The 17,101-nt window shown below is 46.0% G+C and overlaps 1 protein-coding gene across 1 annotated transcript; it reads right to left on the bottom strand.

The window, feature by feature from the left end:
- Positions 1-273: 273 nt before the first annotated feature.
- On the bottom strand, positions 274-13,360 carry TMEM72 (transmembrane protein 72). Its single transcript, XM_082223309.1, has 5 exons — positions 12,165-13,360; positions 5,894-5,960; positions 3,851-3,922; positions 3,549-3,688; positions 274-2,024 (listed from the first exon to the last, which is right to left on the bottom strand). Exons 1-5 carry the CDS (start codon positions 12,358-12,360, stop codon positions 1,627-1,629), a joined length of 873 nt encoding a protein of 290 aa, XP_082079435.1. The 5' UTR covers positions 12,361-13,360; the 3' UTR covers positions 274-1,626.
- Positions 13,361-17,101: the final 3,741 nt, after the last annotated feature.

Raw genomic sequence — 17,101 nt, forward strand, 5'->3', positions numbered from 1 at the left:
ACACATGGAAGTCTTTTCCTAGCTGTTTTCTTTTACTGCTGGCTAAGCACAGTCAAGGGGAGCAAGATAGAGACAACTTTAGGCCCAAAACAACCTAGTGGGCTATGAGGTTTATTATTTCCCTCCTTCCTTTAGGAATTCTTTTTTTTATTATTACTTTTTAATTCAAAATTAAAACAAAACATATTATCCAGAAACATATCATCCTATTTCCCCCTTTTTTCCTACCTTCCCCTCCCTCCCCCCACAGAACCCCCCCCAGCCCCCGATTTCTCTAAAAACGCTGTTTTCTGCATGTTACACAGTTGTATAGACCCTCAAACTATTTAAGTAATAATTATCAATAAAAAGTTTGTGAATGTTTATTCAAAACCGGCCAAGGAGTCCAGTTCGCTTTGTTGCGTCTTCAAATACTTTGTAAAGGGTTCCCATTCATCTTTAAAGTCACAGTTATCCTTGTCCCGTAGCTTGTATGTCAGTTTTGCCAGTTCTGCATAGTCCATCAATTTTTCTTGCCATAATTTTTAGTTGGGGTTTCTTCAGTCTTCGATCCTTGTGGTACTAAAACTCTCGCGGCCGTTGTCGCATACATGAAGATGTTTTTCATCCTTTAAGAATTCTTACGATATCACTGAAGAAAATTTGGGAAGGGGAGTTTTTGCTACCCCTCTGGGGCCTTGGAAGCCACAATGCTCAATTAAAACACATTTATGTATGTCAGATTCTAGATAATTCATGGAGGGACACCGACACAAAATGTGAGCTGTTGCCTAGTCTATGTCCCTCTCAGTCACTGTGTTCCTGTGTTCACTGTTTTCTGAAACATAGTCCTGGCTCCATTCCACAGACTGGACACTGTGAAGTCTTATGGTAGTAACCAAATACAGTGGTACCTCGGGTTACATACGCTTCAGGTTACACACTCCGCTAACCCAGAAATAGTGCTTCAGGATAAGAACAGAAATCAGGCTCCGGCGGTGCGGCAGCAGCAGGAGGCCCCATTAGCTAAAGTGGTGCTTCAGGTTAAGAACAGTTTCAGGTTAAGAACAGACCTCCAGAACGAATTAAGTACTTAACCTGAGGTACCACTGTAGCTAACAACAAGAAAGCAACAACAACAAACCAGGCAAATCCCTTCTTCAATAAAAGTAGAGAAGAATGGACTCGGGAGAACAGGATGGGGATGACTGGGGAATTCATCCCTGTCCACCAACTTCAACCAATGAAAGTTCTTGGCTGCTCTCATTGGCCTAAACCAGGGGTCAGCAACCTTTTTCAGCCATGGGCTGGTCCACCGTCCCTCAGACCATGTGGTGGGCCAGACTATATTGGGGTTGGGGGGGGGGATGAACAAATTCCTATGCCCCACAAATAACCCAGAGATGCATTTTAAATAAAAACACACATTCTACTCATGTAAAAACACGCTGGACCATCCATGGACCGGATTGAGAAGGCGATTGGGCCGCATCCGGCCCACGGACCGTAGGTTGCCTACCCCTAGCCCAAACCAAAGCTGGGAGGTTTATTCTACAAGTTGCCTCCAGGTGTCTCTGCAGCAAATACTAGGATCATAGAGAAGCAGAAAGAGCCCGTTCTCGCTGTTGCTGTCTCCACTGTAGGCTGTCACAACTGGGGCGGAAGGATGGGAGCCACGTCAGATGTGGTTTCCTCAGCCAAGATCTCCTGCTCTTCTGGGCTTTCTTTGACAGAAAGAATGATGTTCACCACCTTCTCTTCAAAGTGCACCTGCCTCCTTGTGGGCGGTGAGCTCAAAGAGGCCTCGACGGTGTCCAGTTTCTTGCAGCTTTTGAAGAAGCTCCTCAGAAACCCAAGAAGGGAGTTGCGTTGCCCTTGAGGTGCTCCCCTGGGGAAGGTGTAGGTTTGCTCGGTGTCGCCTGCATCCGTCACAGCTACAGCTGCGCTTTGGGAATCCGTGTATTGCTCTTCTCCAGGTGTTCTAGTTTCTTTCTGTTGCTTACTGAGCAGGAAGTAGGTGAAGCCGGTGACCACCAGCATCGTGCCTGGAGAGAGTAAGGAAAGAGACAGAGAGAGAGGTCTAGGGGTCTTGGTGGACCTCAAGCTGAACATGAGTCAACAGTGTGAGGAGAAGAAAGCTAATGCTATTCTAGGCTTCATCAGTCCAGATCAAGGGAAATAATGGTACCACTCTGTTCTGCCTTGGTCAAATCACACCTGGAATCCTGTGTCCAATTTTGAGCACCACAGTTTAAGAAGGATGTTGACAAGCTGGAACGTGTGCAGACGAGGACAACTAAGATGACCAAGGGTCTGGAAACCAAGCCTTATGAGGAATGGTTGAAGGAGCTGGGTATGTTTATCTAGTAAAAGAGGAGATTCCTGCAATCCATCAATGACAGATAGCCATCCAACCTCTGCTTAAAAACCTCCAAGGAAGGGGAGTCCACGGTGTCCCAAGGGAGACCACTGCACTGTCAAACAGCTCTTACTGACAGAAAGTTTTTCCTGACGTTTAGTAAGAATCTCCTTTCCTGGGGGAATTTCTTGCATATGTGGTGGACTTGCTCCAAGATTAAAGCCGTTTGGGATACCATATATAATGAATTGAAAAAGGTATTTAAGTATAATTTCAGCAAAAAAACCAGAGGGCTAATTGAGGAAATTCAAATGAAAGATGTAAATTTGTTCATGTATGCAACAACAGCTGCAATAATACTCCTGGCCCAGAAATGGAAGCAACAAGAACTCCCCACATTGGAAGATTGGCAAGTAAAGATGGTCGAATATGTGGAGCTGGCGAAGCTGACGGGAAAGATTCGGAATCGCCGTGATGATTTGTTTCAAAAGGACTGGGGCAAGTTTATACTCTATATGAAAGAAAATTATAAACAGTTGAATACGTTTGTAGGTTTAAGTTGAAATGTTTGGTAATGGGAAATTAAGGAGCTGATTTACTTATAAGTAGGTGATTGTTAAAAGATTGATTTAAGGTAAAAAAGTGAATTTAGGAATGTGGAGAAATTGGTAATGAGATCTGGAAGTCTGTTAGAGGGAAGGAAGGAGGTCGATGCTTTATTTAAGCAATGTTTTAAGTCATGAATTATTATTTTTCATCCTTTGATACTGAAATGTAATAAAATATGGAAAACTTAATAAAAATTATAATAAAAAAAGAAAGAATCTCCTTTCCTGTATCCTGAAGCCAGGATTCAAGTCTGACCCTCCAGAGAAAACAAGCTTGCTCCGTCTTCCATGTGACAGCCCTTGAGATATTTGAAGATGGCTATCATATCTCCTCTTTTCCAGGCTAAACACCCCCAGTTCCTTCTAGTATACCACACCATACTCAAACCAGTACAGTACACCATATCATAGCTTATATGGCATGGAAGTTAAGGCAGCTGCTTTAATTCATTAGCTTGCAACATCCATGCTTTTCGGTGAATCCTTTGTATTGCTTTTTTGAATCCTAAAATAATTTTTGGATTACAGCTACTGTTTGCTGTATTTGCAAAAAATAAAAATAAAACCCCCATTCTACTGGTTATTCCCAGTCACCCTCTTACCTGGGATGGTGACGTGCCAAACTATGACAGGGTGCAGGAAGCAGGCTACTGAGAGCAACACATACATCAGGAACTTCTGGAAGGCCCCCCGACGTCTGGCGTGCTTCCAGCAAGTGTGCATCCCAGATCCCGTCTTGGGGCTGCAGTGGAAGTGGAAGAATGAGAAGCTGGCTAAAGCAAAACGTCAGTCACCCTCAAGGTGAACTCTCAAAAAGAGCTCAGCGTCAGCCCAGAAGTGCTCCCCCAAGCTGAACTGTAGGAGGCAAGGAGGGTTGGGGGAAGGAACGCAATGGAGCACTCACGTGCAGCAAGTGGTCAAGAGAAGGCCCGCAAAGTATGCTGCTTCGCACAGGGACACGGCTATCCCTGAAACACTGAAGAACGAGACATCGTTACCAGGCGAGGAACAAGGAGCAAATGGCAACCCCCCGCAGCGCTCAGTAGTAGTAGTAGTAGTAATAATAATAATAATAATAATAATAATAATAACAACAATAATGTTTTTTTATTTATACCCCACCCTCCCCAGCCAAAGCCGGGCTTAAGGCGGCTAACAAGCAATAATAAAAACAAGTTGAATGAATACAACTTAAAAACAAGATTAAAATACAACATTAAAATATTTAAACATTAAAATATTACCGTATTTTTCACCCTATAGGACACACTTTTCCCCCTCCAAAAATGAAGGGGAAATGTGTGTGGGTCCTATGGGGTGAATGCAGGCTTTCGCTGAAGCCTGGAGAGCGAGAGGGGTCGGTGCGCACCGACCCCTCTCGCTCTCCAGGCTTCAGGAAGCTATCCGCTAGCAGTGGGAGAGCTGCGTAAAGTCGCACAGCTCTCCCACGGCTAGCGGAGAGCTTGCCTGCACCCAGAAGTTTGGGGCGCGCTGAGCTCAGCACACCCCAGGCTTTGGGCTTCGTTCAGCTCTACGCTAGCCGTGGGAGAGATGCGTGACTTCGCGCAGCTCTCCTACGGCTTGCGGATAGCAGCCTGTTCTGGGGGCTGGGGTTGGGGGAAGCTCGGGCTTCCCCTGCCCCAGCCCCGCACCTGGGGGGGAAATAATTTTTTTTTCTTTATTTCGCCCCCCCCCCCAAAAAAAAACTAGGTGCGTCCTATGGGCCAGTGCGTCCTATGGGGCGAAAAATACAGTAAAATGCAGCCTCATCACAGGAGGAGAAAGGAAAAAGGAAAAAGGAAAAAGAAAGAAGGGGAGGGGAGGGGAGGGAATCAAACTGGCTCCAAGCCAAAGGCCAGGCGGAACAACTCTGTCTTATAGGCCCTGCGGAAAGAAATCAGATCCTGCAGGACCCTGGTCTCATGAGGCAGAGCGTTCCACCAGGCCAGAGTTGAAAAGGCCCTGGCTCTGGTTGAAGCTAATCTAACTTCCTTAGGACCCGGGACCACTAGGGTGTTGCTATTTATGGACCTTGAGGCTCTCCGTGGGGCATACCGGGAGAGGCGGTCCCGTAGGTACAAGGGTCCTAGGCCATGGACAGGGGAGCATGCAGTGCTGTGCAGTGAAACTTTTCGTAGGGGAACAGCTTGTGAAGGCAATTTGGGAGAGTGATGTCCTGATGTCACATGTGCGAGCATCCCGCCTCCCTCCCTAAGCTGGGCAGAAGCTTGCCAGGCTTTGGGAAGGAGGCTTCAGGCCCCTGACAGGATGCTGAAGCCCTATTGCCTCCTCCTCAAAGGACCCTTGACATGACCATAGTGCAGTATTCGGCATCCTGTTGTCAGGCTTCGGGGAATCGACTTCCTCCCCCATGGCAGTAAGCAAAAGATAAAATGAAAGGAACGTCTTACCAGTTAGAATCTTTAATAATCACAGTGCGAGAACAAAGAAATGGCAGTGCACCCAATTAAGGGTTACTCCCCTCCTCTGTCCCTATTAATCTACGTCACTCCCACGTCTTGTAACCTGAGCTTGAACCCTCTGCGCTTTCTGTTCTAACACTTTCTGAGCTCTCCGTGTTCTTGGAGAAGGGGGTTGAATGCTGTCCAGAGACTGCGAATCTGTTAACTCTTTCTCTTCTAGTGTAGCTTCTGCTAATGGTCCCCCATCCAGTATTCCCCAGCTTCTGCCTTCTGAACTATGCCCCTCTGCAAACCACTGTTCCAAATCTATACTCCCCTCCTGCTCCTGAGAAGAAGCAGGAGCAGGGGGTGGCTCCCACCATTCCTCCACAGTGCAGCCCTCCTCAGCATGGTCCCTGACATCTGTATATGGTGTATGAAGTCAGGCCCAAGTTTGCAGAAGTCCTTACATCGACCAGCACAAGCTTATTTGGTGCTCTCTCAAATCCACGTTATTTCCCCACAAATAAGACAGTCATACTCACAGCAAGTAGACAGCCAGGCTCTTGAACTGACCCAGGAGCAGTGTGTCTGTGCCAACGCCAATGAGCACTGAAACAAAACACAGACGAGAAGAAGGAATAACACTTGGGATCTGGGGGCATTGGGAGCCATTTCCCTCTGTTGTGCAGTGCCCTCCAAAGATAAACAACTCCATGGGTCAGCCCCCCAGAGGGGCAGCCATTCCTGCCTTGCCAGTGGTGGTTTCCGGCAAAATCTTGCGGAGCACATATGACCCCACAATATTTCAGTGAGCTCTCAAGATTTTAGCGAGATCTTTCGGCATGCAAAAGATCTTGTGAATCTGGGATCTTTGACCCGGAAACGACAACTAATCCAGAATGCGGCAGCTGGACTGGTGACTGGGAGTGGCCGCCGAGACCATATAACACTGGTCCTCAAAGACCTACATTGGCTCCCAGTACGTTTCCAAGCACAATTCAAAGTGTTGGTGCTGACCTTTAAAGCCCTAAGCAACCTCAGCCCCGTATACCTGAAGGAGCATCTATATGTCCATCATCGAGCCTGGACACTGAGGTCCAGCGCCGGGGTCCTTCTGGCAGTTCCCTCACTGTGAGAAGCGGGCTTACAGGGAACCAGCAGAGGGCCTTCTCGGTAGTGGCGCCCATCTGTGGAACGCCCTCCCATCAGATGTCAGCCCATGATATCATGTGCTGTGTTCACCACCCTCTGTAAAGACTTTCTCTCCTTGGCTGTCAAGCCAACCTACCACACTGTGATACAATATGAGAGGACACTTTCTATTGTGGACCGGTAGAAGGACGTCATCAATTGTTGTTTAACATTGTTCTTTTGAAAGACCTGGAGGAAATGGAGTCTCTGTTGGGCCTTCCTAACCACCTGAGTTATATTGTTTTTCCAAGTGAGGACTTCACAAAGGTAAACTCCCAGGAATTTAAAGGAAGAGACTCTCTCCACACAACCCCCCCCCCGATATACAATGGGGCTAGTTCCCCTCTCTTCCTCCAAAAGTCCAACACCATCTCCTTTGTCTTGCTAATATTTAGGTGCAAGTTATTCTCTAGGCACCATGCAGATACTTTTTGAACCTCCCCCGTGTACACTGATTCATCTCCACCTGTAACTAGACCCATTATGGTAGTATCATCTGCAAACTTAATAATTGCAGTAGATGGATCAGATGAAATACAGTCATATGTACAGGTAGGGACTCAGCACACATCCCTGTGGGGGGGGGGGGCAGTGCTGAGCTTCAGGAAGGTAGATGTAACAGGCCCAATCCTCACTGTTTGTGTCCGATCCCTCAGAAAGTCTTTAATCCAGTCACAGATGGTAGAAGAAAGGTCTAGTTCCATCAGCTTTTTGATAAGAATGTCCGGAAGGATGTCCCAGTAAAGGATAGGGCTATCCACTGGGCTGCATCAGCAAAAACCTGGTAACAGGACCACTCTCTTCTGCCTTGGTCACACCACACCTGGAATACAGGATCCAATTCTGGGTACCACAGTTTAAGAAGGATGTTAAAAAGCTGGATGTGTGCAGAGGAGGGCAACCAAGATGATCAAGGGTCTGGAAACCAAGCCTTGTGAGGAACAGTTGAGGGAGATGGGTGTGTTTAGCCATGGGTGTTTAGAGGGTACTGAGAGGAGATATGATCATAGACATCTTCAAATATCTTCAAGGGCTGTGACATGGAAGATGGAGCAAGCTTGTTTTCTCCTGCTCTGGAGCGTAGGACCTGAACCAATAGCTTCAAGTTACAAGAAGGAGATTCCAAGTAAACATCAGGAAGAACTTTCTGACAGTAAGAGCTGTTAGGATCCCTTGGGGGAAATGGCGGGACAAGAGGAAGTCTGGATAAGCCCAGATAGAGAGAGAATACCTAGCATGTATGTCAATGAATGGCAGTAACTACAGCATTCATGCCACCGAAAAGGCTCAGAGGAACTAGGCACTGTAATGAGCTTTGGCTTGGGTAGACCTGGTTCAGAAGGAAAGCATTAGCCCTTCCCAGGGATCTGAATTGTGACGCCTGGAACATTCCATTCCGATCTCCTTTCCTTTCATTCAGTGTTTAATCCCTAAAGCAAGACTGGTCTCAACTAGCCATACAGTGAAACAGCTTCATGTGTCGGTGAGAGAAACCGGCGCATTCCAATTACTCAGCAAGCCAAAGCGGGAACGAATCACACATTATAGGGCAGAAACATTTGCTAGTTTGTGTACCGTGGCAAATGCCAGTGTAAAGATGACAACATTACGCGCTTCCTTTTCTCGTGTCTGCAGATTTGCAGCAGATATGCACTAAGGAACAATAGCTAATTATGAATGTGCTTCCATTTGTTTTTACAAAGATACATCTCCACAGGGGAATCCTGCTTTAAATGGAATTTATATGCAGAATTTGGCGCTTCCAACCCTATCAAGTTTGCCTAAATGAGTCCATCTCTCGCATTGAGTGCCTGCTTATGTCTGATCTACTTGTTCGTGGTCAAATAAAGTTGTTGTTTTTCCTTAAACAGTCCAACTAATGATATGCAAAATATTACACATAATATATGTATAATACATACAAAAGAGTCAATATTTTTGCGTAAGTGGTGGGGTTGTTGTTTTTTTACAGTTATGTGCACTGGTTACTTTAGGAAACCAGGAGTATCTAACACATAAAAATTCTACACGGAGTCATGCATATAATGTGATAACCATTCATATTTTTAGCGGAACCGGCGAGAGGAAAATGGGAACCTGAAAAATTCTGTTGGATAAGCTCCACACAGTGCCGGATTTACGTATAAGCTAAACAAGCTATAGCTTAGGGCCCCACACTCTTGGGCCCCCCCAAAGGAAAAAACAGGATATATATTTCCAAAATATAAGATAAAAAACAAATAAAATAAAACCTACATACAGTGACAGTGTTTTGTGTGGTGTAGGCTCCTATGATGTAGGTCATGGGCCCCGCCTGCTCCCTAAAATATCACAGTTCAACAATTACTTTGATAAAATACACATTTTGTTATGTGCAAATGGCTTTAGATACCTATTACAGTGGTACCTCAGGTTAAGTACTTAATTCGTTCCAGAGGTCTGTTCTTAACCTGAAACTGTTCTTAACCTGAAGCACCACTTTAGCTAATAGGGCCTCCTGCTGCTGTGCCACTGCCGGAGCACGATTTCTGTTCTCATCCTGAAGCAAAGTTCTTAACCCAAGGTAATATTTCTGGGTTAGCGGAATCTGTAACCTGAAGCGTCTGTAACCTGAAGCGTCTGTAACCCGAGGTACCACTGTAGGTCCATAAATTATCATATAGCATATATGATGCCCTAAACTTCTGAAGGTAATGGAGCCCTTTATATGTCCAGCTGTCATTCGTCAACAACAAATTGTCTCTGTTTTTTGTGTTGAATATATTGTATATGGTAATTTATGGCCCTAATAGGTTTCTAAAGCCATTTGCACATGTAGAATGTAGGCACCCTGTATATAGAAATGATCAAACCAGTGATATTTTAGGGAGCAGGCTAGCAGGCAGGGCCCATTACTTACATCACAGGAGCCTACACAACACAAAACACTGTTGCTGTATGTAGGTTTTATTTTATTTGTTTTGTATCTTATATTTTGGAAATGTACATCCAGATTTTTTTCCTTTAGTTTTTTTGGGGGCCCCCAGAGAGTGGGGCCCTAAGCTATAGCTTGCTTAGCTTATACGTAAATGCGGCACTGTCTTCATAGCACATAAATGTCTTCATGAAATAGAAGTAACTGCAGTGTTTCTGCAGGAGTCCCTCCCAACACAACTGTGTGAGATCATCCCTTGAGGTGGAGATACTGACGACTGAACCTGCATAGCTTATGCCTGATTTAGGTTCCTATGGAATCTTTCCTATTGCTAACAAATCTCCATGCACCTTCTGAAATGTCCAATGACAACACTTTTGAGCTGGAAAACTACAGACTAATTTAACGAACTGCAGTTTACTTACTTGCATTGCTTACATCTATTCGGCTTTGCCGAATGCTTTCTTGTTCGTTTGCTTTAAATAATACTGCTGCAAGGATGGAACTCAAGATTCCACTCACGACTATTATTTGAGCAAGATGGGGGGGGGGGAATTTACCCTGTTAGATAGCGACCTAGTAATGACTCCAGTGATCTGAAAGTATTTGCCGCACGGTGCAGTCCTTTCCCCGACTTGTGGTTGCTGGGCAGGCAAGATCAGCCTGGCACTGCCCAAGGCATTTTGCTGCCTGAGGCAAAGCAACGCAGACCACTCCCACCAAGTCTAGTTCCAGGGTACCAAGGCTGGATCAAGTTGTTATCGCACCTGAGGCAGAAAAATCCTACAAGCATCTTTGAAGATGGCTATCCTCTGAATTCTTCATACAGACCTCCCAGCCTGTCCCGCTGTACAAGAGTCTCATATCTGTCTGCTTAATGGCATACAGTGCTTTTTTTCTGGGGGGTGCACAGGGGTACACATACCCTTAAACATTTTGTGAATCTAGGTTTGGCCTCATTGAGAGGCAGTATTTCAATATGTGTAGGAAAATGAGAGTACCCCTAAACAATTTTTTTTAAGGCAAAAAGCACTGATTGCATGTTAAAAAAGGTAAAGGACCCCCGACAGTTAAGTCCAGTCACAAACAAATCTGAGGTTGAGGAACTCATCTCACTTTACTGGCCGAGGGAGCCGACGTTTGTCCGCAGACAGTTTTTCCGGGTCATGTGGCCAGCATGACTAAGCCGCTTCGGGCGAACCACAGCAGCGCATGGAAACGCTGTTTACCTTCCCGCCAGGGTGGTACCTATTTATCTACTTGCACTTTTGACGTGCTTTCGAACTGCTAGGTTGGCAGGAGCTGGGACCGAACAACGGGAGCTCACCCCGTCGCGGGGATTAGAACTGCCGACCTTCTGATTGGCAAGTCCAAGGCTCAGTGGTTTACACCACAGCGCCACCCGCATCCCGATTGCATGTTATGTGTACATAATTCCTTACACCAGGAGAGAACGATAGAAGAAAGCATCTACCCTGGTACAGTACTGAAGAACAGAGGTGCTGTTAAGCTAAAATAAAAAATAAAAAAAATGTAGAGGTTGCGTGGCCGTCTCTCAGGGATTCTTTAGCATTACAGGAGACTCGACTAGAGCACCCTTGGTGTCCCTTTCAATTTTACAATTCTGTGATTCTACAACCTCGAGCAGGAAAGAACAGGCGCAGATAGTTGGAGACCAGCCAGGTTGTCATGTTCCTGCCCACTGCAACGTATCTCAGTCAGCTTGAAGCAGCACAGCAACTTTCTGCAAAAGTTGTTGTTCTTAAGGATGGTTCGCCACCTCTGCCAACATTCGCCTTTGCTTTGAAAACAGATTGATTTCTCCCCCCTACCCTCAACCACCCATGAATTCACCGCAGAGAGTTACCAGCAAAAACTTCAGGGCAGTGCTAGTTAAAAGATGGGTGTCCTGTCAGGTCTTTAAAACTCAGACAACTAATCTAGTTCATCCTTGCACACCTCCATCACCCTCACCTGGGGCAGGCTCTCGTACTGTATTTTGTGAAACCCATATAAACTGGGGTTGGTGAGGGGATCCAAGTCAGATCAAATTTTCATCTACCACAAGCAAAAACCAGGAGGAACAAAGTGGTGAATTCCATTTGGGAATTCACATTAACTGAGAAATTGACACAAAGGATACATTTGGCCAGGGGTAAAAAAAGAGGGAGAGAAACAGATAATCCGCAAATTAGTGGCCTTTCATCATGTACACCAATAAGAAAAAATAAAAAATTCCTTCCTGTAGCACCTTAAAGACCAACTAAGTTAGTTTCGTGCATGCACACGAAAGCTCATACCAAGAACTAACTTAGTTGGTCTTTAAGGTGCTACAGGAAGGAATTTTTTATTTTGACTATGGCAGACCAACATGGCTACCTATCTGTAACTGGAACCAATAAGAAAGATGCTGTTAAATCAGTGCCATTGGTCTTTAAACATACAGTATATGGATTATGTCATTTAAATGCTATTTGTTCAAAGGAAACAAATATTTGACTATTTGACTCTCAGGAAAAGAACTGTGGGTCTATATGTACACTGCCCGAATTTATTGCTTATAGGTTTACTTTAATTCATTTTGTAATCTTGGGAAGGTTTCTGGTGTCAAAAGTAGTATGCCTGTATAAGAAAATAAAGTAAGAATGAATTTCAAAAACCAAAGTCAGAAACGCAGGGCAGAAAATCACACCAACAGTGCTTCTTACCTGCTCCAGTGGAGATTCCCAAAAGTCGGCAGGTATATTCCAGAGTATTCCAAAAAGCTGCTTGCTTCATGTTGGCCGGGCAAGAAGCGCTTTGAACTTTTGGAAATCCTTGAGACAGACCTGCGCTCAGACTTCCTGCACTGAGATGGAGTGAGCCTGGAGTCAGGGATCCCCGCCCTTCCCAAAGGAACATCATTCCAATGTGCTATACACAAAAAAGACCCCAAACAACACACCCTTTTTCCACGCAGAAGCAGTTAGCGCTGGTCCCGGCGGGACTGGGCTGTCCTTCTGGTGCTGCCATTGTCCTGCATCCCTCAGTGGGACGATTAATGATTACCAGGCAGAGCAGGAACCTTAGCCAGTGCCTGAGGGCCACCTTCCCCTTGCTTCATGTCGGCGCATATCGAAGGTGAGCAAAAGTCTTGCTCCTGCACATTGGATGCAGATTAGTTGCCATGGGGCTTAAGGCTTTGCTAGCTGTTTTTCAGAGCGCTCCGGCTCACTCTGGAGAGACCGCGATGGGTGCAATAGTTCTCACCTGAACAGCAGACATGTCCAAAATGTGATGCCACTTCGCTAAGTATCTGAAAACTCACAGGGTTCTTCATGTTTCCTTTTACGAGACACTCCTCGTCCACATTACAGCCATTTAGAGTGCTTCCCCTTTGGAGAAAACATTGAATTATTTATTCCCATTAAAAGCCAACGCACGCCTTATAATCAAGGAAATTCATTTCCAGATGCAGCAAATTTATCTGCAGTAAGCTGCCGAAGTCTAGGAAGCCTACCCGCATGATTAAGAAATAGTTCCTATTTAATCTCAAGCATATTTCGCCTAGATTTGCCATTTCGTGATTAAGCAACATTTGGGTTAACTTTGTCTACTTTGCTATAGTCCAATCAAGTTCTGCTTCTAAATTCCTAGCAACATTACAATTTAGCAACAGGAGCAGAAATTCCAATCAGCTTCCAGCAGTACATTTTTCAAATAGCTCTTTCATAATCCAGATTAATTTAGCAAATGCCTGAATCCTGCTTTAAGCCCGTCTATAGCACTGTTCTGTGCACCAGAAGCTCCTCAATTCTAAATAATACATTCACATGATTGATGTTACAGACGGATCTCAAGAAAAGGTTCATTCGCAAAAGGTGCTTCCGGACAGCGGCTATTTTGGGGTGGGCTTCGATCATATACAGTGGTACCTCGGGTTACAAACGCTTCAGGGTACATACACTTCAGGTTACACACTCCACTAACCCAGAAATAGTGCTTCAGGTTAAGAACTTTGCTTCAGGATAAGAACAGAAATCGGGTTCCAGCGGTGCGGCAGCAGCAGGAGGCCCCATTAGCTAAAGTGGTGCTTCAGGTTAAGAACAGTTTCAGGTTAAGGACGGACCTCCGGAATGAATTAAGTACTTAACCCGAGGTACCACTGTACCAGCAAACACAAGTTTTGCAACTGAAGGTGGTTTGTTTGAACAACAAACCCATTCCCGTCCCCCCTGAAAAGCAGACTACTTGTGAAAAGGAAGTCAGGGAAATGCACCGGAAATTGTGTGATAACAATTGTGCCTCCCGTGGCATATAATGTGTCATTGTGCATAGCTTTTAACCAGAAGGTTGGTGGTTCAAGGCCACCCAGGGGCAGCTGTGGGCAAGATTCCTGCACTGCAGGGGATTGGACTCCATGATCCTCAGGATCCCTTCCAACTCTAAGATTCTATGAGGCAATGTTGCATAACCACCCTGCAAGTCATTGATTGTGAATGTTCAGTCATTCTTCGGCATTGTCTAGCCCAGGGGTCTGCAACCTTTAATACAAAAAGAGCCACTTGGACCCGTTTCCGAAGAAAAAAAACCTGGGAGCCGCAAAACCATTGCGACATTTAAAACAAATATAACAGCATACATATAACCAGTGTACATATAAATATATAAATTTATATAAATATAACCAGCGTACATGCCCCTTACAATGCAGTGACCACCATACATGCCCCTTACAATGTAGTGACCAGCGTACATGCCCCCTATCAATGCAGTGACCACCATACATGCCCCTTACAATGTAGTGACCAGCGTACATGCCCCCTATCAATGCAGTGACCACCATACATGCCCCTTACAATGTAGTGACCAGCGTACATGCCCCCTATCAATGCAGTGACCACCATACATGCCCCTTACAATGTAGTGACCAGCGTACATGCCCCCTATCAATGCAGTGACCACCATACATGCCCCTTACAATGTAGTGACCAGCGTACATGCCCCCTATCAATGCAGTGACCACCATACATGCCCCTTACAATGTAGCAGGCGGGCAGGCGGGTGGGAAGGTGACGTCGGGAAGGTGCGTGACTAACGCACGCACCGCCCCCATGCGACGTCACAGCCAGTACAGCGCCCGCCACAGTGGGGAGTGTTGGGGCGCACAATGCGCCTCCTCCCCTCACTAGTATCCGCCCCGGAGCCGCGGCAAAGGTGTAAAAGAGCCACATGCGGCTCCGGAGCCGCGGGTTGCAGACCCCTGGTCTAGCCTCTGCACAAACTTTGTGGAACTAAATCAGAAAGAGGGCTCGATAAACACGTCACTGGATGTGACCACGGATGTAAAGTGCTTGCTGTAAAGCATGGGTAGGCAAACTAAGGCCCCGGGTGCAGGATCCGGCCCAATTGCCTTCTAAATCCGGCCTGCGGACAGTCCAGGAATCAGCGTGTTTTTACATGAGTAGAATGTGTCCTTTTATTTAAAATGCATCTCTGGGTTATTTGTGGCGTATAGGAATTCGTTCATTCCCTCACCCCCCAAAAAATATATAGTCCAGCCCCCCCACAAGGTCTGAGGGACAGTGGACCGGCCCCCTGCTGAAAAAGTTTGCTGACCCCTGCTGTAAAAGGTAAAGATAAAGGACCCCTGGATGGTTAAGTCCAGTCGAAGGTGACTATGGGGTTGCAGTGCTCATCTCGCTTTCAGGCCCAAGAAGCTGGTGTTTGTCCACAGACAGCTTTCCGGGTCCTGTGGCCAGCATGACTAGACCACTTCTGGCGCATGGAGACACCATGACAGAAACCAGAGCACCCACTGTGTACAATACACTTTGGTTCAGAAGGAAGCACAACTGCATTTGTTCTGTGAACTGCCCTGACACCTCCACATATAAGGCAGAATATAAATTCAAGTAACAACAGCAGCAGCAGCAACAGCAGCAGCTGCAACAACAACAACAACTCAGTGTGCTTTGCCCTAGCTTACAGTTACTATATCCAGGCTAATAATAATAATAATAATAATTTATACCCCCCAATCACCTGTTTTATTCCTATCAAAACATCTGGGGAAGGGCACTGGGGGCTAAAACACTAAGCAGAGGTTGGTTGTCTATTTGTCATGGATGCTTCTGTAGACATTCCTACATTGCAGGGGGTCGGACTAGAATCAGGCATCCCCAACCTTTGGCCCTCCAGATGTTTTGGACTACAATTCCCATCGTCCCTGACCACTGGTCCTGTTAGCTAGGGATCATGGGAGTTGTAGGCCAAAACATGTGGAGGGCTGAAGATTGGGGGTACCTGGACTAGATGACCCTTCCAACTAGGATCCAGCCTCGGAGTCATCTCTAGCGCACAGAAAATGACCAAATTGCTCTCCGCGTTTCGAGGTTTTAAAGCGCTTTTATTTAAAAATTGCCAGTTTAAAAGGTCCAAGAGCGCAGGCGCTCTCGCGCTGCACTTATGTTGTCGAAGGCTTGGATTTTGTTGTTGTTGTTGTTTAGTCATTTAGTCGTGTCTGACTCTTTGTGACCCCATGGACCAGAGCACGCCAGGCACTTCTGTCCTCCACTGCCTCCCGCAGTTTGATCAAACTCATGCTGGTAGCTTCAAGAACACCATCCAACCATCTCGTCCTCTGTCGTCCCCTTCTCCTTGTGCCCTCCATCTTTCCCAACATCAGGGTCTTTTCCAGGGAGTCTTCTCTTCTCATGAGGTGGCCAAAGTATTGGAGCCTCAGCTTCAGGATCTGTCCTTCCAGTGAGCACTCGGGGCTGATTTCCTTAAGAATGGATAGGTTTGATCTTCTTGCAGTCCATGGGACTCTCAAGAGTCTCCTCCAGCACCATAATTCAAAAGCATCAATTCTTCGGCAATCAGCCTTCTTTATGGTCCAGCTCTCACTTCTATATATCACTACTGGGAAAACCATAGCTTTAACTATACGGACCTTTGTTGGCAAGGTGATGTCTCTGCTTTTTAAGATGCTGTCTAGGTTTGTCATTGCTTTTCTCCCAAGAAGCAGGCGTCTTTTAATTTCACGGCTGCTGTCACCATCTGCAGTGATCACGGAGCCCAAGAAAGTAAAATCTCTCACTGCCTCCCTTTCTTCCCCTTCTATTTGCCAGGAGGTGATGGGACCAGTGGCCACGATCTTCGTTTTTTTGATGTTGAGCTTCAGACCATATTTTGCAGTCTCCTCTTTCACCCTCATTAAAAGGTTCTTTAATTCCTCCTCACTTTCTGCCATCAAGAGTGTGTCATCTGCATATCTAAGGTTGTTGATATTTCTTCCGGCAATCTTAATTCCGGCTTGGGATTCATCCAGCCCAGCCTTTCGCATGATGAATTCTGCATATAGGTTAAATAAGTAGGGAGACAATATACAGCCTTGTCGTACTCCTTTCCCAATTTTGATCCAATCAGTTGTTCCATATCCAGTTCTAACTGTAGCTTCTTGTCCCACATAGAGATTTCTAGAGATTTAACCCCGGCGCAATTTTTTATTTTTATTTTTTGCATTGCCCGCTTTCCCACGGTCCTTCCGCGCATCGCCTCCAAGCGCCGCCACGAGAGCGCACCAGAGCCGGAGCGCAGCAGGCGGAGGCTAAAGACTTCCGCGTTTCCTCGTGATCACGAGGGTTTTAAAAGCTTGGCCGCC

Source organism: Podarcis vaucheri (assembly GCF_965113315.1).
Source record: "Podarcis vaucheri genome assembly, chromosome: 5".
Taxonomy (NCBI): domain Eukaryota; kingdom Metazoa; phylum Chordata; class Lepidosauria; order Squamata; family Lacertidae; genus Podarcis; species Podarcis vaucheri.

What these genes read in the sequence shown, in the direction of transcription:
- TMEM72 (XM_082223309.1), bottom strand. Translation starts at nt 12,360, where the DNA reads ATGATGTTCCTTTGGGAAGGGCGGGGATCCCTGACTCCAGGCTCACTC. An exon ending in CTCTTGACCACTTGCTGCAC is followed by an intron (nt 3,689 to 3,850) that starts GTGAGTGCTCCA and finishes CTTCCACTGCAG; the next exon opens with CCCCAAGACGGGATCTGGGA. An exon ending in TTGGCACGTCACCATCCCAG is followed by an intron (nt 2,025 to 3,548) that starts GTAAGAGGGTGA and finishes TACTCTCTCCAG; the next exon opens with GCACGATGCTGGTGGTCACC.